General features: G+C 49.7%; 1 protein-coding gene across 1 annotated transcript in view; it reads left to right on the top strand.

The window, feature by feature from the left end:
* Positions 1 to 15,267, top strand: part of LOC138364618 (tripartite motif-containing protein 59-like) — a 98,285-nt gene extending 83,018 nt beyond the window's left edge. The window contains exon 4 of the mRNA XM_069324567.1: positions 14,361 to 15,267. Within this exon, the coding sequence (XP_069180668.1) occupies positions 14,361 to 15,074 (714 nt within the window). The 3' untranslated portion in view covers positions 15,075 to 15,267. The remainder of the gene's footprint in view (positions 1 to 14,360) is intronic.
* The last annotated feature ends 8,478 nt before the right edge of the window (positions 15,268 to 23,745 follow it).

Raw genomic sequence — 23,745 nt, 5'->3', positions numbered from 1 at the left:
GCTTCAGGTTTTCCTGGGGGGTGAACTTGAGTACCTGAATGAGTGCTTGTTTGCCCCTGCCCTTCCCCGCGATGTGGGCGTTATTCAGCTCCATGTGCAGGTTCCCTCCCTTTCGGCGGCGCTCGTGGCGGAGGACTTGCGTGCCCGGGGCCTTTTGTGTTCGGCCTTGCGGTTCTTTTCCCTCCTGGAGCTGTCTTCGGATTGGCTCGTGGAGGATGTGGGGACGCTTGGGTCCGTCCCGGGGTCCGGCACCTTGTCCTCAGCTGCGCGTTCGTCGGCTGCCTTGTTGAAGCTGTTCACGCCGATTTTGCGGGATGCGGTTTCCCTGTTCTTTGCTTCCCGTCTCGCGTGTCGGCAGGCGGTGCTGGGTTCCTCCGTGGAATCTGCTTGGGCTCTGGCTTTTAGGCGTTCTTCACCTTTTTGTCCTCTCCTGTTTGGGGAGTCGGCCGTGGCGCAGTTTATTCAGGCTGCGTCGGCGGCTTGTCGTCCGATGTCGGACTTGTTGGTTTTCCGGGGGTCCCGGGGTGGGTCTTCCCGGAAAGGTTGTGCCAGGGCTCGGGGTTCCTCTCGTCGTGGTAGGCCTCTGGTGTCAGGTTTGGGGTTGGCTCCTCCTGCGGACCCTCCCTCGTCTGGTCGGCGCGGTGTTCGCGCTGTGCGGGGTTCTGGGTCTCGTAAGGGTCGCCGGCCCTTTCGCGGTTTGCCCCCTTGACGGGGCGATGGGGGGGCGGCTTGCGCTGTTCGCCCGCGCCTGGTCCCACGATTCGTGGGCCTTTCGGGTCGTGTCTCGCGGCCTGCGGTGGCGTTGGGTGGCCCCTCCCCCCTTTGGGGGGTCGGGGCTGGCAGGGCAGGCTTCTTCCCCTGCGCTCTGTCGAGTCGTCTTGGAGTGGGTACGCTTGGGCGTCGTCGAAACGACGTTGTCCCTCAGATGGGTTTCCCGTCTGTTTCCGGTTCCGAAACGGGACTGCGCGGACCTGCGGTTCATTCTGGACTTGTCCCGTCTGAACCCCTGGGTTCATTGCCCTTCCTTTCGGATGACTACGCTGTCTCAGGTTCGGCTCCTCTTGGAGCCGGGAGCTTGGATGGTGTCCCTGGACCTCCGGGACGCTTATTGGCATGTCCCGATTCATCCGCGGTTCAGGGACTGGCTCGGTTTTGTAGTGGGGCGTCTGAGTTACAGCTTTCGTTGTCTCCCGTTCGGGTTGAACCTGGCACCTCGCGTGTTCACACGCCTTACACGGGTTGTGGTGGCTCGTTTGCGTCTCCTAGGTGTTCGGGTGTTGGCCTACCTCGACGACTGGCTGGTTTTGGCTCCCAGCCAGTCAGCTTGCTTGCTAGCCAGGGATTTGGTTCTTTCCCAGCTCGCCGGGTTCGGGTTCTTGGTGAACTGGAGGAAGTCCCATCTGGTTCCCTCTCAGGTTCGGACTTGGCTGGGTCTCGTGTGGGACTCTCGAACCGCCTCTTTGTCTCTCCCTCCGGAGTCTCTCCTGCGGCTGCGGTCCCGCCTTCGTCTGTTTCTGGAGGGCCCTCGGGTCACCCGGCGGTTGCTCGAGGGGCTGTGCGGGAGCCTGAACTTCGCGATGGTGGTCTACCCACCGGGTCGGGTTTGGCTTCGACGGCTGTTCTGGTTCCTTTGGGGTTCCCCCCTTCCGCCTCTCTCGCGATCGCAGAGTTCGACCCCCGGGGGACTTGAGTCGGTTGCTGGGTCACCGGCTTCCTCTTCGGGTTTTTCGGGGTTCAGTGCCTTGGCGCCTACCCGAGCCCTCGCTCGATGTGTACACGGATGCGTCGTCTCTCGGCTGGGGTTTTGTGACCAGTGCTCACCAGGCCGGCCAGGGGCGTTGGGATCCGTCCTGCCGTCGAGCTCACAGTACGGTGCGGGAGTTCGCGGCGGTGTGGTTTGCTCTGGGGAGGATTCGGGTGGCCCGCGGATCGACGATTCGGCTCCATTCGGACTGCTCTCCGGTGGTTCATTGCCTGAACCGCGGGGGTTCGATGCGGTCCTTGTCTCTTTGGGGTTGGTCGCTTCGGGTGACTCGTCTGCTGAGTTCTCGGGGTTTGGCTCTCCTGGCGGTTCACGTACGGGGCGTGTCCAACGTCTTGGCCGACGCCCTGTCTCGCTTCGTTCCCCTCTCCACGGAGTGGACGGTCGACGACGAGTCCTTCCGTTGGCTTTGCCAGACGTTCGGGCGCCCCGAAGTGGACCTCTTCGCGTCGGCGTGGTCGCGGCGTCTTCCCGTTTATGCGGCGCCCTTCCCCGATTGCGAGGCCGTCGGGGTCGATGCCTTTCGGCTAGACTGGTCGAGGTGGGGGTTCCTGTACCTCTTTTCCCCGGTTCGGCTGTTGCTCCAGGTCCTGACTCGCTTATAGAGACTTACCGGGGGAGAGTTGTCCTTCTGGCCCCTTGGTGGCCGGCGCAGCCTTGGTTTCAGGCGCTGGTTGCTCGGTGTCCGAACCCGAGGGTTTTCCTGCGGCTCCGCCTCTTTCAGCAGATCGGGCCGGTATGTCACGTAGCTGGTTCGATCTTCTCCTCGAGTCTTCGCGTATGGTTGTTTTGACTCGAGTCTATCATCATCTCTATGGTGATCAGGTGGCCTCCTTGTTGGTGTCCCACCTGAGGGCTTCTTCTCGGCGGCAGTATGAAGTTTCCTGGCGGTCCTTCCGTTTCTTTTTGCGTCTTCGTCATGTTAGCTCCTTGTCTGTTCGGGTGGTCTTGTCCTTCCTCTCGTGGTTGTTTCAGGACCGTCATCTTATGCCTAACACTGTCGCTTCGTATCGTGCGGTGCTGGCGGAGCCGCTTCAGCTTGCTTTCGGTATCGATGTTACGTCTGCGCCGTTTCGCAAGCTGTCTCGTGCATTGTTTCACCTCCGGCCTGCTCATGCGTCGCCTGAGCCGTCCTGGTCTTTGGACAGAGTGCTTGCTTTCCTTTCATCTCCTCGTTTTGTTGTGGCCCCTTCGGTCCAGGATTGTTTTTCCAAGGCACTTTTCTTGTTGGCTTTGGCCTCTGGGGGTCGGGTAGGGGAGCTTCATGCTCTCCTCCGGCGCAGGGGTTTCTGCTCTTTTGGTCGTGGTGATAGTTTTGTTCGTTTGCAGCCGTCTCCTTCTTTTCTGGCGAAGAATGAGACTGCTGCGTTCCGGAGGGGTCCATGGGTGGTTGATGCTTGGTTGGTCAGGCCGGGGGTGCATCATGTTTTGTGTCCGGTTGCGGCGCTTCGCCGTTATTTGCGCGCCACAGCTTCTGTGTCCGGGGACGCGCTGTGGGTTGATCCGGTTTCCCTTCTTCACTGTTCGCGGGTTCGGGTCTCTCAGGTCGTCCGCAGGGTTATTAGGTCCAGCCAGCCTGCGGTCTATCCCCGTGCCCATGACGTTCGTAAGTTCGCGGCTCTTGCTGCCGTCTTTGGGAATATGTCTTGGTCTGATATTCGGGCGCGGGGATTTTGGCGGTCGAACAGGGTCCTGGCTGCTCGTTACCTTGTGAATGTCCCTGGGCCTCGTCGGGCCTGTGTTGCTTTGGGTCGGCGGTTACAGCCAGTTGTCTCAGCTTCGAGTTGAGGGGTGAGCGACGACCGCCTCCCGGGTAAGTCCCTCTTTTTCTGTCTGTGGGTAGTTAGCTCCGGGGAGCCGACGGGGCTCCCCCCCAGAAAACCAGCGTTGAATGTAATGAAACGCCATTTTCTGGGTGAGTCCCGGAGGCTCCCCGGCATCCCTCCCTCCCTCCGGTCGGCGGTTTTTCGTGTTTTTGACATCCAGCCTCAAGAACTGAGGTGTGGGTAGCCGGCGCGGGGGGTCTGGGGCTCCCCCTTCCCCCTCCCGGGGAGGGGGGAGCTGCGCAGACAGCGGCGCGGCATTGTGTGACGTCACACTAGTTTGCTTGTTTTCGGTTGGAGAGTTCTATCCTCTAGTTCGGTTTTAGGTAGCAATTTTAACCAGAATAGGGGTTTGTTTTGGGGCGCTTACCTTTCTGGGTGCCTGTTCCGGTCGATGGCAGACATAGAATGCTTCCAACTACACGGGGGCTTCTATAGGCCATTGCTCCCCTTGCCTCTCTGAGGGGGCCCGGTTCTGGCCGTGGTCCCCGGTAGGCCTAAGAACTCCATACACATGACTGATGCCAAAGTCTGACATTAGCATATCAGCCTCCGGGACTCACCCAGAAAATGGCGTTTCATTACATTCAACGCTGGTTTTTTAAACTGCATGGCTTCTGCAAAAATTCCCCGACAATTAAACACTGTTTTGTGCGAGATGGTAAAATTATAGCTAGGAGGACTGACACTGGAAAAACCTATTCAATAACCACTGAAGCTCACCTTAATTCTTTTCTCAGTGACTGGGATAACTGCTGTATAGCCTGAATTCAAATTATAATCTCATTTAACTACCTTTGTGTACTTTAGCTCAGCCTTTCCTTTCAAAAAGTTTTAACTTTAAAAAAAAAAAAAAAATAATAATATTGTCATCTTTATTATTGTCTTTTTTTTCTTTTTACTCCCATGTACCATAGTACACTGGCTTCGCCTGTGTCCTCTAGTATTAACTTCATTATCCAGTGTTCCTGAGTGTATCTCTATTTAAACTACCTCAGTTTGTTTTAGTGTAACTTTAGTATTCAACTATAGTGTACTTATAATAGTATAGTAAGCAAGCTTTTCATTTTATTGATGTCATAATTGCTTTTTTACTTTTTTGGTCATCAATTGTTATTAATTATTCTAGTTCATTTTTTACATTCCTAGTTCCCATTAAGTTTTTTTCTTTTTACTTAAAATTACCATTAAGTTTATATTACTTTATAATTTTTAATCTACTTTTTTCTTTGTTTTCTATTTTGTAATTTGCCATTCTTACCTTGTTTTCCTTCAACCAGCCTTTTTATGTAGACAAGTATAGACCCAGAACTAAACCTCTTATCCACTATCTATGACAATCATCACTTCAATGATCAAAATTGCAGATATTTTACAGCACATGATGTAAACAATGTATTAACAGATAATCTCAATATCTCTGTAATCAACTTGAACGTTAGATCCCTAGGTAAATACTTCGATGATGTTAGTGCCTTGATTGAAACTATTGACAACAAATTCTCTTTTATTATACTTACTGAAACGTGGTTGAAAGAGGATAATACTCAACTCTTTAACATGTCTAACTACTCGGCAATTCACAACTGTCGTCAAATTCAGAGAGGTGGTGGTACTGCTCTTTACTACCACCAAGAACTAACATGCTTAAAAGTAATTAGAACTAGAGACTGCTGTGGGGAGTATATCTTCGCCAGTTTCAGAGTCAAGGGTGCCGAGTCTGTCCTGTCTGTGGGTGTAGTCTATAGAATTCCTAACACTGATGTGTCTGAATTCAATTCAAACCTTAGAAATCTAATACTAGATAACAGACTGAACAAAAACTATCTAATTATCGCAGGGGACTTTAATATTGACCTCTGCGAGCCTGAACACCCTACTGCTGTTAGCTTCCTCAACTGTATAAATTCCTGCTTCCTCATACCCTTAATCACTAGACCAACTAGAATCACTGATAGTACTGCTACGACTCTAGATCACATCTGGACCAACATAACCTCTCCTATACCTGATTATACCTTGCTCTTCAGGTATAATCACCGATAGCACTACAGACCATTACCCCACATTTCTCTTAACAAACATCAAACCACCTCTTGAGTCAAGGGAGTTAAGCTTTAGGCTGCACAATGAAACTGCTTTAAACAATTTCATAACTGCTGCTGATAATGTCAACTGGGAGTCCGAGTTAGGTAACATAGGGGACATCAACCTAGCAGTGCAATCTTTTCTACAAACAACTCTTAGCCTTTATAACACCCACTGTCCTATGCTTACAAAACAAGTCACAAACAAAAGGCTTAACAATCCTTGGCTTACAAAGGGAATACTTAAATCCATTAACAAAAAACACGACCTTGAGAAGAAGTATAGGTTAGGAACCGTCTCCAAAGAATTCTCAAAAAATTACTCGTTATTGCTATCTAAAATAATTAGACGAGCCAAAACTAAATACTATGAAGATAAATTTACCCAAATAAAGAGCAACATTAAAAAAACTTGGAGCACAATTTCACAAATATTGGGATCAAAGAAGATTTTAAATAACAAACCAACACTCCTGTCCAATAACGTTGGTCAGCTTTCAGCCTCTGATTCTGCTATTGAGTTCAATAGGTTCTTCTCTTCCATTGGGTCATCCCTTGAAAATGATATTCCATTTTCCAGTACTGATGTTAATGACTATCTTACAGGTAACTATCCACAGTCTCTGTACCTAAAGCCTACTAATTCCACTGATGTCAATGAGATAATCCTTTCCCTTAAAACCAAGTCTAGTGCCCTCGAGGAGATACCAACTTTAATTTACAAAAAAGCCTCCAGATCTTTAGCCCCTGCTATTGCATTGCTCTTCAACAAGTTACTTGAACTCCAAACCTTTCCAGACATTCTAAAAAAAGCAAGAGTAACCCCTGTCCACAAATGTGGTGATCACACAGATGTTAACAACTACAGACCTATATCAATCCTGCCTAACTTGTCAAAAATATTCGAAAAACTAATCTACAAGCAGCTTTACTCTTTTCTAGCCTAACACAATATACTTAGCTCTTGTCAGTATGGCTTTAGACCCAAAAAAAGCACTAACGATGCACTTATTAGTATGATTAACTTGATTCATGCAGCTCTTGATAAAAAGGAGTTCCCTGTTGGGTTATTTGTGGACCTGCATAAGGCTTTTGACACTGTCAACCACCAGAACCTTCTTCTTAAATTACATCATTATGGAGTCAGAGGACACTCCCTGCAATACCTCAAATCTTATCCTACTGACAGGCTCCAGTATGTTTCTGTGAATAATACAATTTCTCCCACCCTACCCATCAACATTGGTGTTCCTCAGGGCAGCATACTTGGACCTCTCCTCTTTCTCATCTACATTAATGACCTTCCAAATGCCTCCCAACACCTCAAACCAATTCTATTTGCTGACGACACAACCTTTATTTACTCCAGTCCTGACCCCCTTGCTCTAAATGCCACAGTAAATACTGAGCTAGAGAAAGTCCATCTTTGGCTAACTGCCAACAAACTCACCCTTAACATTGACAAAACGTTTTATATTCTGTTTGGCAATAAATCCTCTAATCATATAAATCTCAAAATAAACAATACCCAAATTTGCAACAAATTAGATGGCAAATTCCTTGGCGTTCTCATCGACCACAAGCTGAATATCCAGGGACATTCTAAATATATAAAAAAAAGTTTCAAAAACTGTTGGCATTCTTTCTAAGATCAGATATTATGTACCCCGCCCTGCCCTGGTGACTCTCTATTACTCCCTCATCTATCCATATCTCAACTATGGCATTTGTGCTTGGGGTTCTACTACCCAAAATCATTTACGTCCTCTAATTACTCAACACAAAGCTGCTATTAGGACAATATCCAACTCTAGCCCCAGACATCACTCGGTACCTCTACTCAAATCTCTGAATATGTTAGATATTAAGTCATTGCACATTCTCTCATGTGTATTATACATATATAAAACGCTGAACTGTAATGCCAATCCTGACCTCAAAAGATTCATTGAAGGTTGTAACAGAACCCATGAGCACCACACCAGAAATAAATACAGTTTTGATATTCCTAGAGTACGACTTAATCATACTAGAAATGCTCTTCAAATCAAGGGACCCAGAATGTGGAATGATCTTCCCAACCATGTTAAAGACAGTACCTCTCTCAACCAGTTTAAGATAAAAACGAAGCACTACCTAATAAATTCCCTGTAACCTACCTTACCCCTCTGTTGTCAACCCATGTATGTTTTTTGTTTTTGTTTTCAAAACAACGCTGTTTGAATGTAATTTTCTGTAATTGTAATTGTATTTGTGCTGCTTTTTCAACCATGTTCCCCCCTCTTTTACCTCTATTTTTATTTGTTCTCAACACATTTTATTCTTTTTACCCATTAGTTTTAAGCTTTAGTCATTAATGTTTTTCCTGCCCGAAACGCTTTGCGTAATAGTGGCTTTAGGCATTGTATGTTATGGCATTGTAGCTCTATCTATTAACCCAACAAACTTTGTAAAATCTCTTTATGTATGTACCTTACCTGAATAAAAATTATTATTATTATTATTATTATTATTATTATTATTATTATTATTATTACTTGTTTTTCCCTATATTTTAACACTTGTCTGTAGTGAGATATCATTTAGCCATTTAAAAGGTCAATGCAATGGCCTGCTACAGCTTTATCTGGGTGAGTTTTTTGAAGAAAACTTTGCAGTTCTTCCCATACTTCACACATTTTCTTAACCCCTAAGCTGCTCGGGACTATTAGGCCTTCAACACCCACAGGTGCAAAAAAAAAAAAAAAAAAAAAAAAAAAAAAAAAAAAAAAAAAAAAAAAAATCCCCTTGTAAGTGTTCATTTGTGTTCCCTGATCACAGGAAAAATAAAAAATAAATCCTAACTGGCATATTTTGGCTGTAATATGGTGGGGGAAGTCTACCAAAAAAGAAGCGTTGACAGAGCAGGCGCCAAAGAAGGTCTGCTCCGCCCCAGCTGTCAGGCATGAGTTGCCACAAAGATATTATTACCTAATTATTTCAATGTCTGATTGATTTGTTCTAATTTTTTTTGCAGTAATATTTTTCAATAGTGTGTAATGTGATATATTTATATAATAAAATGTGTGAATCATTGCTGTACTCAAAATTATGTTGTGCATATTAGTGATTCAATTATTATGTTCATAAAACAATTAACAAATAGTTTTGCTGTTATTACACTATATACACAGGTTATATATAAGTATCTGCATGTTTTATTCATCATAACGAACCACTAAGTTGGTATTGTGAGTCAAAAAGTAACAAGGAGTGACCGCCACACCAGCCAGCCACTCACCACCACTCACTCCCTCGCCAACATCCTCTTCCCACCATATTGTTTTTGTTTTTATTCACTATATACAGATGTTATATATAAGTATCTACATGTTTTGTTCACCATAACTGTTCAACTAAGCTGGTATAGTGCCCAAAGAGCATAGTGGCCACCTTTACACAGCATGACATGTCATGCAGATGATGCCACCACCCTCACCAAAATGGCTTCTCCCAACACTTCTTTTGCTGTTATTACACTATATATATACACAGTATATATAAGTATCTACATTTGTGTTCACCATAACGAACTACTAAGTTGGTATGCTGAGTCAAAAAGCAACAAGGAGTGGCCACCACACCAGCCAACCACTCACCACCACTCCTTCCCTCGCTATCATCCTCCTCCCACCATACTGTCTTTGCTTTTATTCTCTATATACAGACGTTATATATATAAGTATCTACACATTTTGTTCACCATAGCAAACCACTAAGCCGGTATAGTAAGTGCAGACAGCAACACGTGACCACACAGATTCGGCAGACGACGCTACAGCCCTCCCTCCCTCAACATTACTCCTCCCACAGCACAGCGCAAATTATCACAACAATCCTGCTATTATCAGAATCCTGGTCATTTATATCACAGTCAGGAGTCTTCTGTAATACTATCATCGCTAAATAATAGCATGTACACATATATATTTTGACATTTTTAGGCGATGCTGTGGTCACAAGCTGAACAGCAGTGCTGTGAGCTCATGTTGCGTGCACCAGCCTTGGTGGTTCACTCAGTACTGAGGCCCCTCACTCCTGGTAATGTTGCCCACGATTTTTATTTAAAATGGCATCTGTTTACAAGAGCCCTGAGGAAGGTGATGTGAACCCTGTGTATCCACGGGCCGTTTAAATCTTGCATATTACTCCAAAACTACATATGCAGTGATGCACACTTTTGCGTCAGTTACTCAAAAGTTCATATGCAGTATTGGGCAGTTTAAGGGTTAATGAGGAAGGGACATCCTCTAGTGCCTCTACTCATAACTATTTTCTTAGATTGAACCTTACCACTGACTTTCTTGGGACCATGGCAAGATACATAATAATTGCCTTTATGTTCAAATACCCAAAAATCCCAAAACACTGAAATTCTTTACAAAGAATTCAGGCGCGATTGTCACTAGGCGGGAGGCACTGTTAAACTGAGGCGCGGTCTCTGTGCCACCACACGCTAGGTCGGCCATACGTGTATCAACAAACTACTTTACCCTAGGCAAAGTTCGTAACGCAATTTGGATTTTACGAAGAAATTGGGCTCGTAACCTGAAAATTCGTAAAGAGGGTCATTTGTGAGCTGAGGTATCACTTTACTTCTCCTGGAGCCGTGTGTATATGTAAATGTGTGTTTGATTATTTGTATATGAGTAATAGTATGTTTTATGGCCGCCTGTTGTTTCTTTTCCAGGGTACGTTTTCCGCCAAAAGTTGTGGTGCTTCGGGCTCCGTTTTGGGTTCAGGTTCATTTCCAGTTTCCTTTGGGTTCTTCGGTTTCATCTCCCGGAGATTTTTTCTCTCAAATTTCTCTTGTACAGGTTTGGGTGGCCCTTGGTGGTTTCCTCCGATGTGGCCCAGTCTTGGCCTCTAATCTGGCCCCGACCTCTATTGAGGGGCGGTCCCTGGGTCTTCCTGGCTTGCAGACCCACTGTCTTGCTTTGGCCTGGGCCCTAGCTCTGGGGTTTTCTCCACTCTTTTGTCTGTTTTGTTTGCAGTCTAGGTTGTTCCTCAGTTCCTGGCAGCTTCTGCTGCTGCCATCCTCTTTCTGCTTTGTTGGTGATCCGGGGTCAGCGTTCTCGTGCTCCCGGCTGGATCGTGCCAGGGTTCTGGTCTCTGCAGGTCGAGGTAGGCCTTGTTGTAAGTTTTTGAACTGGCGCCACTTTCTCGTACGGGGTGTTGGCCCTTTCGTGGGTTGCCCCCACAGGAGCCAGGGACACTAAAGCCCCGAAATCATCTCAAGATAACCTCAAGATATTGCCCCGTTACCAGGATGCTGGGGGGGGGGGGGGCAGGGACTCGTGCTGTTTGCTCATGCCTGATCCCATGATTTGTGGGTTTTTCGGGTTGTGTCATCCGGCCTGTGGTGGCATTGGGCGGCTCCTCTTCCTACTGGGGGATTCGTGGCTGACTTTTCATTCACTCTGTCAGGTCATCTTGGTGTGGGTGAGCTTGGGAGTGATCGGAAAGACCTTGTCCCACAGGTGGGTTTCCCGCCTGTTTCCAGTACCGAAATGGGACTGTGCGGATATGTGGTTCATTCTGGACTTGTCCTGCTGAACCTCTGGATTCCTTGCCCCTCCTTTCGGATAACTACTCTGTCCCTGGTTTGGCTTCTGTTAGAGCCGGGTTGTTGGTTGGTGATTCTGGATCTCCGGGATGTATATTGGCACCTCCCTATTCATCTGGAGTTCAGGGACTGGTTAGGTTTTGTGGTGGAGGGGCAGGCTTACCGCTTTCGTTGCCTTCCTTTTGGGTTGAATCTGGTGCCTCGCATATTCACTTGTCTTCCCGGTTCGTGGTGGCCCTTCTGCGTCTGCTAGTGGTTCAGGTGTAGGCCTATCTCGACAACTGGTTGGTGTGGGCTCCCAGCCGGTCTGCTTGTCTGCTCACCAGGGGGGGGGGGTGGTTCTTTCCCAGTTCACCGGATTCTGGTTCCTGGTGAGCTGGTGGAAGTCTCATCTGGTTCTATCCAAAGGTTCGGACCCACCTGGGCCTCATGAGGGACTCTCGGAACACTTCCTTGTGTCTCCCTCTGGAGGCATTGCTGCTGCTGCAGTCCTGCCTTCTGCTGTTTTTTTTTTTGGGGGGGGGGATTCCCGAGACATGTGGTGGTTGCTTGAGCAGTTGTGCAGGAGTCTGACCTTCCCCGTGCCGGTTTACTCACTGGGTCGGATCTGGCTTCAGCGTCGAGGCCGTCCCTTTCACCTCTCTTGCGATGGGTGGGTTCTGCCTCCAGGGGTTCATGTCCAAAGTTCACAGATGCCTCGATTCTAGGCTGGAGCTTTGTGACCAGTGCTCAGCAGGCCGACCAGGGGCAGTGGGCTCCGTCCTTCTGTTGGGCTCACAGCATGGTGTGGGAATTCGCAGAGGTTTGGCTGTCGCTTTGGAGGGTTCGGGTCACTCGGGGTTCAACGATCCAGCTCCATTTGGACTGCTCTCTGGTGGTACATTGTCTGAACTGCGGGGATTCTCTTTGGTCCTTGGCTCTTTGGGGCTGATCCCTTGTGAGTAACTCATCCGCTGGATTCTTGGGATTTGGCTTTCTGTGCGGCTAATATATCCGTGGAGTGTCCGACGTCCTGGCAGATGGCCTGTCTCGGTTTATTCCCTTGTCCATGGAATGGATGGTCGACGCCGACTCCTTCAGTTGGCTCTGCCAGACGTACGGGCTCCCGGAGGTGGATCTCTTTGTGTCGACGTGGTCTCAGTGTCTCCCGATATATGTGGCACTGTTCTCCAACTGCAGAGCTGTTGCGGTTGACACCTTTCAGCAGGACTGGTCAAGGTGGGGCTACTTGTACCTCTTCCCTCCAGTCCAGCTATTGCTGCAGGTTCTGGTTCATTTGGAGTCTTACCGTGGGAGAGTCGGGCCTCTTCTGGCCCTTTGGTAGCCTTCCCAGCCTTGGTTTCAAGCACTGCTTGCTCGGTGTCTGAACCAGGGGCATTTTCTGTGGTTCCGCCACTTTCAGCAAATTGGACCGGTCAAGTACACAGCTGGTTCGATCTATTCCTCTGCTTTTTGCGTCTGGTCTTTTTGACAGGGGTTTATCACCACTTATATGGTGATCAGGTAGCTTCTTTGATGGTGTCCCACATGTGAGCTTCATCTCGGTGACAGTATGAAGTTTCCTGGCATTCTTTTCGCCGTATTCGTTCTCTTTGTAGATTGTCTTCTGTTTTGGATCGGATCAGGACTGTCGCCTCTTATTGTGCGGTGCTGGCGGAGCTGCTCCAGCTTGCATTCAGGATGTCACTTCTGCCCCATTCCGTCAGCTTTCTCGTGCTGTGTTTCACCTCCAGTCTGCTCATGCGCCGCTTGAGCCATGCTGTTCCTTGGACTGGGTGCTCTCTTTTCCCCTCGGTTTGTGGTGGCCCCTTCGGTTCAGGACTGTTTTTCTAAGGCGCTGTTTCTGTTGGCATTGGCCTCTGGGGGTCTGGTGGGGGAGCTTCCTGCTCTTCTCTGGTGCAGGGGTTTCTGATCTTTCGGTCCTGGTGGTCGATTTGTGCGGTTGCAGCCGTCTCCTTCTTTTATGGCAAAGAACAAGATGACAGCTTTTCAGAGGGGCCTTGGGTCATTGATGCTTGGCTGACCGGGGGTGCATCAGGTGTTGTGTCTTGTGGCGGCTCTTTGCCATTATCTGCGTGCTTCGGCTTCTGTGGCTGGGGGATGCGCTTTGGGTTGATCCGGTTTCCCTCGTTCCCTGTTCCAGGGCTCGGGTCTCCCAGGTCGTCTGCAGGGTTATTAAGTCTAGCCAGCCTGTGGTCTACCCTCGTGCCTATGATGTTCATAAGTTTGTTGCTTTGGCTGCCGTGCTTGGTAACATGTCTTGGGCTGACATTCGGATGTGGGGGGTTTTGCAGGTCGGACAGGGTCCTGGCCACTCATTACTTGGTCATTGTTCCTGGTACTGGTCTTTCGTGTGTGGCTTTGGGTCGCAGGTTCCAGCCAGTTGTTTCGACTTCGAGTTGAGGGGCGAGTGGCAGCCACCTCCTGCGTTAGGCCCTCTTTTCTTTTACTTCTCCTTGGTTTGGTAGCTCCAGGGAGCCAGAGGAACTCTACACAGAAAACCAGCGTTGAATGTAATGAAACGCCATTTTCTGGGCGAGTCTCGGAGGCTTCCTGGCACCCTCGCTCCCTCCGGTCGGTGGTTTCCATTTTGTTTTTGATTCTCAGCCTCTGAATTGAGGTGTGAGTAACCGGCACAGGAGTTTCCTTCACCCTCCCAGGGGGGGGGGGGGGGAAGGCTGCGTGAACTAGTTGTGTGGCGGTGTGTATGATGTTTGGTTGTTTCTTTAGATGGGGGGGGGGATGGAATCTGCCTCTCTCTTCGGTCTCTGGTAGCAATTTTTCTTACCATGTGGGGTCTGTTTTGTTATGTCTACCTTTCTGGGTGCTAACCCCAGTTGATGGCAGATATGGAATGTCCCCAAATACATGGGGTTTCCATAGACCATTGCTCCCTTTGCCTTTTTGAGGCGGCCAGGTTCTGGCTTGTGGTCCTCGGTAGGCTGAACTCCAGATGACTGATGACCCCGGACTAATATGCGCATATCAATCCGATAGCTCCAGAGAGCCGGAGGGACTAACACAGAAAATAATTTTTTTCGTTGTAAATACATGTAACTTAACCAAATATTCTTTTTCCACAGGATAACAACCCAGAGGAATGTTCAGTGTGTTTTAACAATTATGATGACACACTGCTACGGCCTCGTACTCTGCCTTGTGGCCACACATTCTGCTCCCAGTGTATTGACAATGCTATCAAGAATGGTCAGCTGAGCTGCCCCAGCTGCCGTGCCCAGCACACTGCCACAGCTGCTACTCAGTTCCTAATCAATTATGGTATGGAGGCCCTTATCAGAAAACTAAAAGGTATGGAGGTTGTGCCAGTGACAACGGTACCCACAAAACCCAATAAAGCTCCGACCAGAGGCATCAGTAAGAAGTTACGTTCCCTGGTGGAGGAGCAGAAGAGCAGCATCAGCAGCCTCATTACCAGCTGTGAAGAGGTACTGTCCCAGCTGGGTGAGTACCAGGGGCAGCTGGGGGACTGGAAGACTCAACACCTCCAGCTCCAGGACAGACTCTATGCTCTGGTAGAGCAGAACAAGTCAGCAATGAAGCTCTTGGAACTGGAGGATACCAGTGTGGTGGATATGACAACACAAGGAGAGGAAGGGAAGACTCAGCTGCAGGCCATGTTGGGGAGCCTCGACACAGTCAACACAGCACAGGAGGTTGACACAACCATAGACACAGCTGATGAGTGCAGCATGAAGGTAGAAGATTGGCTCCAGAAGTGCCAGGAACTCTTCCCAGATGTCAACACTGTCCACACCTCAGTGAAGGTATGCTGCTGAAGGTCACATTGTTCTCACCCAACTGAGTGTAGTATTGCCTCTATATAAACACTTTTGATATGGAGACACATCAAGATGAGAGTAAACTTTATATATATAGGATGATATGGAGACACATCAAGATGAGAGTAAACTTTATATATATAGGATGATATGGAGACACATCAAGATGAGAGTAAACTTTATATATATAGGATGATATGGAGACACATCAAGATGAGAGTAAACTTTATATATATAGGATGATATGGAGACACATCAAGATGAGAGTAAACTTTATATATATAGGATGATATGGAGACACATCAAGATGAGAGTAAACTTTATATATATAGGATGATATGGAGACACATCAAGATGAGAGTAAACTTTATATATATAGGATGATATGGAGACACATCAAGATGAGAGTAAACTTTATATATATAGGATGATATGGAGACACATTAAGATGAGAGTAAACTTTATATATATAGGATGATATGGAGACACATTAAGATGAGAGTAAACTTTATATATATAGGAAACTGCATGAGACATTTTTATTAATAAAGTCAACTGTCATCTTGGTGTTTCTCTACACTGTGGTCAGCACTCAGTGTACACTACACTGTGGTCAGCACTCAGTGTACACTACACTGTGGTCAGCACTCAGTGTACACTACACTGTGGTCAGCACTCAGTGTTCACTACACTGTGGTTAGCACTCAGTGTTCACTACACTGTGGTCAGCACTCAGTGTACACTACACTGTGGTCAGCACTCAGTGTTCACTACACTGTGGTCAGCACTCAGTGTACACTACACGGTATTAACCTAGTTTTGCTTGCGGGGGTTGAGCTCTGGTCTTTCGGCCCACCTCTCAACTGTCAATCACTCAACTGTTACTAACTACTAATTTTTTTCTTGGAGCGCCCCTATGGCCCCGGAGCTATCCAGGCTGACATGAATATCCTTAACTTTGGCATCAGTTGATGTGGGTGGAGTTCTAGGCCTACCGGTGACCACGACCCAGAACCTGGCCCCCTCAGAGAGGCACGAGGAGCAATGGCCTATAGAAATGCACATGTGGTTTTGGAGCATTCTATATCTGCCATCAACCGGGACAGGCACCCAGAAAGGTAAACACCCCAAAACAAACCCCTGTTCTGGTTAAAACGGCAAAAATAGACAAACGAGTGGACAGAACTCCCCAAATAAAAACTAGCAAACGAGCATGACGTCACCGGAGCTATGCCTCATGTCTGCACAGCTCCCCCCCCCTCCCCGGGAGGGGGAAAGGGAAGCCCCAGACCCTCGTGCCAACGATCCACACCCCAGTTCTTCGGCTGGTGTGATGCATCGCTGCCATGTGGCTCCAGCTCCAGACTCTTGTGTTGTGTTGTGCTATGCTTTGGTTCAGTGCTGCTCTTACGGTGGCGTCAGAGCAGGGAGTATTATTTCAAGGTACTCGTGCTGCATGCGCTTAGGGTTCCCTTCCCTAAGTACCCTGTAAGTACCGCCCTTGAAGCTTGGGTTGTCATCCAGAAGTCACCTTGGGTCTACCTCTGTTGGTCTTTTGCTGCTCAGCGACTGACTGCCCCGAGTGTTGGGGGGAGGGGTTCCAGCCCTTGTTTACCTTGGGGTAAGTGGTAGAATTTGCACTTGTAGGGGTGCAGGGTACTGCACAGCTAGTTTTCACCTATAACAACAGCTGGCTCTGTTCCCTTTGGGTACGTTGCCATCTTACGAGGATTTTTTGTTTTTAATTGGTGGGGGGGGAGGGGTCTGCCTTGGTATTACTTTCCCGTTTTACTAGGGTTGCTTTTGTTTGGTGGTACCCCCTGCTTTGCCCTCGTGAGTGGACACGTCCCGAGGGTTCTGCTTTAGCAGTGTTGTTTGGTAGCTTAGGCGCCGCTTAGCAATACACTGCCTTAGCAGACCCAGTCTAGAGGCCCTGGGAAACTCCGCGGGGGCACTCGGGTCCGATGGATGTGACCCCTGAGTCTCCTCTTGCTTTGTGCAAGTTTGAGGGTTGCTCTGTCCCCTTGTCTCAAGGCGACGCTTATTGTTTTTGCTTCCGTCATGCTGCCTGTTGGGTCGGTGACACATTCGACTCGGAGTCCTTCGAGATTTGTTACTTGTTTGTGACTCAATTCACCCAATCTACAGATGACATTGTTCGGGGTGCAGGCGGCTCGCACGTTGCAGGATAGGTTTAGGTTGTTGCAACGTGTTCGGTTGGTTGCTTCCCCAGATGCCCTGAGGCTGCCCCGTTTTGCTTATAGGAACCCAGACTTTGGGGTGTTGGTCACTTCGGCCTTGGTTCAGTCTGCGCGCCCCCTTGTTCTTTCCCTGCTGTAATTCATTCAGTTTCTCCCCCCTCCCCCCCTGCTTCCGGCTCATAACTGTCTGAGGGCTTCGGGGTCGTGGCAGGGTTTAGAGGTTTGTAAGATTAGGGCGGTTTTGGGGGTTGTCCCTTCCAGGGTGGAGATAGAGGCATTCAAGTCTGTTCCTCCAGCCGTAGCTCCAGGGTCTGACCATTGGACCCATTCTCTTTCTGCCATTCTGGCCGCCCCGGCTTTTTCTTGTGAGACCGGGGCTTTGAAGGACGACTCGCTCCCGAGGCCTGACGTGGAGTCTCCTGGGGTTGGGGAGGAGCTGGCTTGGGGGCCTTGTGCCCCGTTGGACCCTTGGAGAGTTGGAAGACTCTCTGAGCGAGGCTTACTGTTACAAGGAGTGGGGTTTTCCTTTCCCTCCTCTGCGAACGAGTTGGATTTGGGTTCGGCTCCTCCCCGGGTTCGGTTCCGTGTCCTTGCTGGTCCTTCAGTTCCGTCCTTCCAGAGGTTTTCAGCTTCCCGCGTCTCGCCTACTGAGGTGCGGGCGGCCATTGCGGCTTACCTCCTGCACGACCCGAAGTATGCCTCCATAATGGATCCATCTTCTTTCAGGTTTGGGGCTTCGTCTCTGTGCCGGGTTTGTTATGAGGTTCAGGGTTCGTCCTGGCTTATGGACTGCCCTTTGTTCTCGCTGGATGCTTGGGAAGCTTTCTGTCGTACCGACACGCTTGAGTGGCGCGAGGCGTTGACTGTGATCCAGGTTTACCTGGGGGGGGGGGACTTTGAGTACTTTAATGAGTGCCTTTTTGCTCCGGCCCTTCTGCTGGATGTTGACACGGTTCAGCTTCACGTGCAGGTTCCTTCCCTGTTGGCTGCACTTGTGGCTGAGGACTTGTGCACACGTGGCCTGTTGGCTGCGCTTGTGGCTGAGGACTTGTGCACACGTGGCCTGTTGGCTGCGCTTGTGGCTGAGGACTTGCACACACGTGGCCTGTTGGCTGCGCTTGTGGCTGAGGACTTGCACACACGTGGCCTGTTGGCTGCGCTTGTGGCTGAGGACTTACGCACACGTGGCCTGTTGGCTGCACTTGTGGCTGAGGACTTGCGCACACGTGGCCTGTTGGCTGCGCTTGTGGCCGAGGACTTGCGCACACGTGGCCTGTTGGCTGCGCTTGTGGCCGAGGACTTGCGCACACGTGGCCTGTTGGCTGCGCTTGTGGCTGAGGACTTGCGCACACGTTGCCTGTTGACTTCAGTCCTGCATTTCTTTTCCCTCCTGGAGCTGTCTTCGGATTGGCTTGAGGATGTGGTGGAGGTGCTTGGGGCCGTTCCTTGGGTCTGGTGCTTTGGTCTCGGCTGGTCATGCGTTGTCTGCACTTTTGAAGTTGTTTACGACGATCCTGCGGGATGCACTGTCGTGGTTTTTCGCTGCACGTCTCTTGTGTCGACAGGTGGTTTTTGCTGCACGTTTCGTGTCGACAGGTGGTTTTCGCTGCACGTCTCGTGTCGACAGGTGGTTTTCGCTTCCTCCTTGGAATCCGCTTGGGCCCTGGCTCTTAGACTGTCTTTGCCCTTTTGTCTTTTGATGTTTGCGGCCTCTGCGGTCGAGCAGTATATGCGAGCAGCTTCTTCCAGCTGTTGCCCAATGTCTGACTTGTTGGTTCTCCGGGGTTTCCGGGTGGGTTCTTCCCGGAGGGGTCGTGCCAGGGCTCGTGGTTCTGCTCGTCGGGTAGGCCACAGGTGCCAGTTTTGGAGCAGTGCCACCTTCGGTCCCAGCTGCACCTGGTGCAGCCTGGTGATCTTTTTGCAGTGATCGCTCTGTGCGCAGGTCGGATTCTCATAAGGGGCATCGGCCATTTTGCATTTTTTCTCGTGGCTTGTGGTGACGTTGGGTGGCTCCTCCTCCTTAGGGGGGGGGTTAGGGGCTGACAGGGCAGGCCTCTTCTCCTGGGCTTTGTCAGGTCGTCTTGGAGTGAGTGAGCTTGGGTGTGGTCGAAATGACGACATCTCAGGTGGGTTTCCTGCCGTTTCTGGTTCCGAAATGGGACTGTGTGGACCTGCGGTTCATTCTGGACTTGTCATGTCTGAACCCCTGGGTTTCCTGCCCCTCCTTTTGGATGACCACTCTGCCCCAGGTCCGGCTGCTGGTGGAGCCGGGTGCTTTGATGGTGTCCTTGGACCACAAGGACGCGTATTGGCATGTCCAGATTCATCCTGGGTTCAGGGACTGGCTTGGTTTTGTTGTGGGGCGTCGGAGTTACTGCTTTCGTTGTCTCTCGTTCGGGTTGAATCTGGGGTCTCTCATGTTCACACTCTTTACCTGAGTCGTGGTGACCTATATGCGTCTGTTAGGTGTTCAGGTGTTGGCCTACCTTGACGACTGGCTGGTTTGGGCTCCCAGTTGGTCCGTGTGTCTGCTCGCCAGGGGTTTAGTACTTTTCCAGCTAGCTGGGTTCGGGTTCCTGGTGAACTGGCAGAAGTCCCATCTGGTTCCCTCCCAGGTTCAGACCTGGCTGGGTCTTGTATGGGATTCTCAGACCATTTCCTTGTCTCTCCCTCTAGAGTCTCTCCTTCGGCTGCAGTCCCGTGTGTGTTTGTTTCTGGCGGGTTCCCGGGTCACTCTGAGGTTGCTCGAGGGTTTGTGTGGGAGTCTGAACTCTGCGATGATGGTCTACTCACTGGTCGGGTTTGGCTTCGTCGGCTGTTCTGGTTCCTTTGGGGACGTCCCTTTCGCCTCTCATGGGATCGCTGGGTTCAACCCCCGGGGGGGCCTTACGTCAGCTGCTGCATTGCCAGGTTCCTCTTGGGTTTTTCCGAGTTCATTGCCTTGGCGCCTATCCAAGCCATCGCTCGATGTGTTCATGGAAGCGTCATCTCTCGGCTGGGGCTTTGTGACCAGTGCTCACCAGGCCAGCCAGGAACAGTGGGGTCCGTCCTTCCGTCAGGCCCACAGCACGATGCGGGGTGTTCGCTGCGGTGTGGTTCGCGCTTCGGAGGGTTCGGGTCGCCCGCGGATCGACAATCCGGCTCCATTCGGACTGCTCCCTGGTGGTTCATTGTCTGAATTGAGGGGGTTCAATGCAGTCCATGGCTCTGTGGGGCTGGTCGCTTCGGGTGACTCGTCTGCTGAGTTCTCGGAGTTTGGCTCTCCTGGGGGTTCACTTCTGGGGGGGGTCCAATGTCCTGGTGAACGGCCTATCCCGGTTCGTTCCCCTGTCCACGGAATGGACGGTCGATGCTGACTCATTCAGTTGGCTCTGCCAGAAGTTCAGGTGCCCATTCAGGTGGACCTCATCGTGTTGGTGTGGTCGAGGCATCTTCCGGTATATGTGGCGCCCTTCCCCAACCATGAGGCCATCGGGATCGACACCTTCCACCAGGACTGGTCGAGGTGGTGGTTCCTGTACCTCTTTGTCCCGGTTCAGCTGTTGCTCCAGGTTCTGGCTTGCTTAGAAACTTAACAGGGGCGAGTAGTCTTCTTGGCCCTGTGGTGGCTGGCCCAGGCGTAGTTTCAGGCGCTGCTTGCCAGGTGTCCGAACCCGGAAGTTTTCCGTGGCTCCGCCTCTTTCAATAGATCGGCCTGGTCCGTTACGAGACTGGTTCACTCCTCTCCTCAAGTCTTCGCATTTGGTGTTTTTGACTCGGGGTTTATCACCCTGTGTATGGTGATCAAGTGGCTTCTTTGATGGTTTCCCACCTAAGGGCTTCATCTCGGAGGCAGTATGAAGTTTCCTGGCGATCCTTCCGATTCTTTTTGACTCTTCGTCTCTGTACTTTCCTTTCTGTTTGGGTGGTGTTGTTCTTTCTCTCGTGGTTGTTCCAGGACCGTCCTCTTATGCCGAATACTGTCGCCTCGTATCGTGCGTCGTTGGCGGAGCCGCTGCAGCTTGCTTTCGGTATAGATGTAACTTCTGCACAGTTCCGCAAGCTGTTTCGCACGTTGTTTCACCTCCGGCCTGCTCATGTGCAGCCTGAGCGGTCCTGGTCTTTGGACAGAGTACTCTCCTATCTCTCTTCTCCTCGGTTTTTTGTGGGCCCCTTCAGTTCAGGATTGTTTTTCTAAGGCTCTTTTCCTGTTGGCATTGGCCTCTGGGGGTCAGGTTGGAGAGCTTCATGCTCTCCTACGGCGCAGGGGTTTCTGCTCTTTTGGTCATGGTGATAGGTTTGTTCGTTTGCAGCTGTCTCCTTCTTTTCTGGTGAACAATGAGACTGCAGGTTTCTGGAGGAGTCCTTGGGTTGTTGATGCTTGGTTGGTCAGGCCGGGGGTGCATCATGTTTTGTGTCCAGGGACGCGCTTTGGGTTGATCCAGTTTCCCTTCTTCCCTGTTCGCGGGTACGGGTCTCTCAGGTTGTACGCATTGTTATTAAGTCTAGCCAGCCTGTGGTCTATCCCTGTGCCCATGACGTTCGTAAGTTTGCTGCTCTTGTTGCCGTCTCTGGGAACATGTCCTAGGCTGACATTCGGGTACTGGGTTTTTGGTGGTTGAACAGGGTCCTGGCTGCATGCTACCTCATTAACATTCCTGGGCCTTGTCGGGCCTGTGTCACTTGGGTCAGTAGCTACAGCCTGTCTCGACTTTGAGTTGAGATGTGAGCACCGACCGCCTCCTAGGTAAGTCCCTTTTCTTTTTTCGTCTTTGGTGAAGTAGCTCTGGGGAGCCGTAGGGGCTACCCCCAGAAAACCAGCGTTGAATGTAATGAAAAGCCATTTTCTGAGCGAGTCCCAGAGGCTCCCCACCAACCCTCCCTCCCTATGGTCGGAGGTTTTTGCGTATGTTGATATCTAGCCTCAGAACTGGGGTGTGGATCGCCGGCGTGGAGGGTCTAGGGGTCCTGCTTTTCCCTCCTGAGGAGGGGGGAACTGCGCAGACATGCGGCACGGCTCGTGTGATGTCATGCTCATTTGCTCATTATCATTTGGGAAGTTCTGTCCACTTGTTTGTTTATTTTCGTTGTTTTAACCAGAATAGGGGTTTGTTTTGGGGCGCTTACCTTTCTGTCTTTCTTACCGTTCTTACCTTTGCCTGTCCCAGTCGATGGCAGATATAGAATTCTCCAAAATCACATGTGTATTTCTACAGGCCTTTACTGCTTGTGCCTCTCTGAGGGGGGCCAGGTTCTGGCTCGTGGCCACCGGTAGGCCTAGAACTCCACCCACATTGACTGATGCCAAAGTTAAGGATATTCATGTCAGCCTGGATAAGTCTGGGGAGCCTCCAGGACTCACCCAGAAAATGGCATTTCATTACATTCAAAGCTGTGTCTTTTTCACACACACACACACACACACACACACACACACACACACACACACACACACACACACACACACACACACACACACACACACACACACACACACACACACATTGTATGTGTGTATGTGTGGGGAGTGTATGAGCTGGAGGAGGCAGAAGTCACACTGCAGCAAGCTCCTGGAAATATCGAATTACCTAAGTATTGGGCACAGGTTGAGGGCTACAGTGGTGTCCCAGGTTACATAAAGGTTCAGGGAAGAGTAAAAGCAAATAAAATACAATAAACAAGTACAGGCATACCTCAGAATAAGAGTTTAATCCGTTCCTGGAGACGCCTCGCCTTCCGAAAACTCGCATTCCGAAGTTAATTTCCCCATAAGAAATAAAGGGAAATGAATTAATCCGTTCCTGACTACCCCAAAAACCCCACATCAAACTAAATTTTTATACCTAATTCATCTAAATAAACCTACAAAACTGTGTTCCAGTTATTACTTACCTTGCTGTCGAGTGCTGTAGGCGTATGGAAGATGGTGAGGAGGGGGGAGGAGGAGAGGAGTTACTGTTTGGAAGGGGAGTCCCCTTCCATAATCACATCACATAACCCCATGCCTTGTAACACTATGGATACCACTTCTCTTTCTAAATTTTTCAAACCAGCCCCTGCTTGCCTTAAACTCTTTCTTATCTGCATCACTCGTTGCAGGGGTATTCTTTAGAAGGTCTTCGTGCAACACCCTGGCTTTCTCACAAATAATGGCCTCCGAAACACTATCACCCCTCAACTCCTTGTCGTGCATCCAAATTAATAACAACTTTTCCACTTCTTCAAGTATTTGTGGTCTTTGTGCCGTTAATGTTCTTACTCCTTTTGCCACTTTAGCACCCATAATCTTATTTTTCTTCTTAAGTATAGTGCATATTGTTGATGTGGCTTTGTTGTACTGCCTACAAAGTTCAACAACACGTGTACCGTTCTCATGCTTCCGAATGATCTCTTGTTTCTCCTCTATTGTCATCCTCACATGAGCTTTCTGGCCTTTATCCTTACCACTGGCTTTCTTGGGACCCATGGTGAGATATATAATAACAAAT

The sequence above is a fragment of the Procambarus clarkii genome, chromosome 14 (assembly GCF_040958095.1).
Source record: "Procambarus clarkii isolate CNS0578487 chromosome 14, FALCON_Pclarkii_2.0, whole genome shotgun sequence".
In the NCBI taxonomy this organism is placed as follows: domain Eukaryota; kingdom Metazoa; phylum Arthropoda; class Malacostraca; order Decapoda; family Cambaridae; genus Procambarus; species Procambarus clarkii.
The sequence above is the reverse complement of the archived record's forward strand: the minus strand, read 5'-3'. Positions and strand labels throughout refer to the sequence as shown.